Here is a 2,117-nt window from a genome sequence, read left to right on the forward strand (position 1 = left end):
GGCTCGTCGAACAAAAAAACGTTGTATTCAACTCGTTCTTATGTAATTTGAGCTTTTTTTGGCACTCGTGGACCTTTAGAACTCGCGTTTCACTCGAGTTTTAAACTGGTCCACTCATGCCAAAAAAAGCCAAAATTACACACGAACTCGTTAAATAAATAACTATTATGACGTTCCGACACCGCTTTAATAAATGTTACCAGTTATAGGCGCTTCTAGCTGTCCATTTTGTAGTGAATTTTGATTATTCAAAAAAATCTATTAAAAGCAGCGCATGCTTTTGACGTTCGTCGTATAGTTTGTGTTTAATTAAATAATTATCATCTTTTTGTGTTCTAATAAGTAATAAACATTAGCGGCTGTTGAAAAGCGTCAATGCCATTTAGTGTCTATTAACGAAAATCTACCACCACTATATATACCAGCAGCCATGCTCCAGTCAATCAATTGAAACCTGATCGAGCAAGTGTGTTGTCAAGTGCAACAAAGTGTAAAAATGAATCCGATGTTACTGTTGTGCCTCCTTGCGGCGATCGTGCTAGCCTCAAGCAACCCCATCGCCCTGGAAGACTTCCCAGCAGAGTACGTGGTCGCCGAAATCGAAGAACTCCCCGAAATCAGGATTTCCAAGCGGTCGCTCCAGAGGGAGCTCGCCTCGCCGCTAACGGGGACCGAGAGAATAAGCAAGAGGTCCCTCAAGACCGACATGGGAACCCCGCTGACCGGAATGGAAAGAATCACCAGATCGCTCAAGACCGACGACGGTTTCCCCATGACCGGAGTCGAGAAGATCTCCAAGCGCTCAGCCGAAGACCAAGAAGATCCCAAGCGCGAACGAAGGCATGTCTTCTTACCGTCCTTCGCAAAACATCGACAAGCCAGATCTATCAAGTACGAAACTGACATCCTCGACGCCAACGACGTCTTCAAGAGGGAAAAACGCCAACTCTTCTTACCGTCCTTTGCCAAGAGGCGACAAGGTAGATCTATTGCGATGGAAGCTGATGACGAGTCCAGTGGACGACAGAAACGCAGCATTTTCCTGCCGGGTTTCGCGAGACGACACGGGAGGTCACTGCAAGATGAAGACATGGACACTGCTGAGACGGCTGTTTTCTTACCTGCATTTGCAAGACGAGGTTAATGGAGTTCGACATTTGCAATTAGGACAACTTGAATCTGTTATACTTATTCGAAATAGGGTTTCGCGGCATATTTGCATTAAAAAAATAAATAAAAATAAATATAGGAGAATAGTGTGATATTGTACTTTTGTAATTTAATATAATGTTGAATAGTTAGTAAGTTCGGATGTTTATACAATCAATTCCACAAGACTGTATTTTTTAGTCAAAATATACATAATTATTTTACTATTCTTTTTTTATTTTCTTGCAAATTTGATGTGTCAAGACACGTTTTTTTGATTTATAGATGCATGTTCTAGATATATCCAGTTTTCTCCTTTTTGTTACATGTTTATTGAATAAATATTAAATAAGCATTAATTTTGTCGATGTTATTTATTTAAACTCACCAATTCCTTGAAAAACCTATGACAAAGGATAATTTTAAATTCCCAACGCTCAACGGTGCTTCTGCAATATTTAATAAATTCATTCCTAATTGGACTCCTAATATGGAATACAATAAATTAAAATAGTTCTATGAAAAAATTCTTGTTTTTGTAAACAAGAAATAAAAAAAACTTGAAATATTATCAATAATCACTTGATAAATTACACAATACATTTTCATTCACAATGTCCATTTTTAGCCTTCCTTCATGTATTACATATTTCAAACGCTTTTTAACCGTGTTAACTCTGTACTGACGGAGACTGCCAAAGGATTCTGTCTTCATTTTTCTTTGGAAATATATGTACAGGTGACTTTGACTTGGGTGGAGTCCTTTAAACCTCTGCAATATACTTGGTGGTGATAAGAATGGAAATAACAATAGATTTTGTTGTATTACTCTTTACAGTATTTGAAAATAATTTACTAAATGTGACACATTCTTGTATTCAAGAAGAAGAACGTATTCGAATCTTAAAAATATGACTCTTCTTTCCAGGATGTAGAAAAATTTAAAAAGTATTCCAATATCTTTTTTG

At 37.4% G+C, this 2,117-nt stretch overlaps 1 protein-coding gene across 1 annotated transcript; it reads left to right on the forward strand.

Moving 5' to 3' along the window:
- The first annotated feature begins 430 nt into the window (after nucleotides 1-430).
- On the forward strand, nucleotides 431-1,374 carry LOC138123708 (uncharacterized). Its single transcript, XM_069038501.1, has one exon. The coding sequence runs from the start codon at nucleotides 497-499 to the stop codon at nucleotides 1,142-1,144; it is 648 nt and encodes a 215-aa protein (XP_068894602.1). The 5' UTR covers nucleotides 431-496; the 3' UTR covers nucleotides 1,145-1,374.
- Nucleotides 1,375-2,117: the final 743 nt, after the last annotated feature.

This window comes from Tenebrio molitor, chromosome 2, assembly GCF_963966145.1.
Source record: "Tenebrio molitor chromosome 2, icTenMoli1.1, whole genome shotgun sequence".
In the NCBI taxonomy this organism is placed as follows: Eukaryota; Metazoa; Arthropoda; class Insecta; order Coleoptera; family Tenebrionidae; genus Tenebrio; species Tenebrio molitor.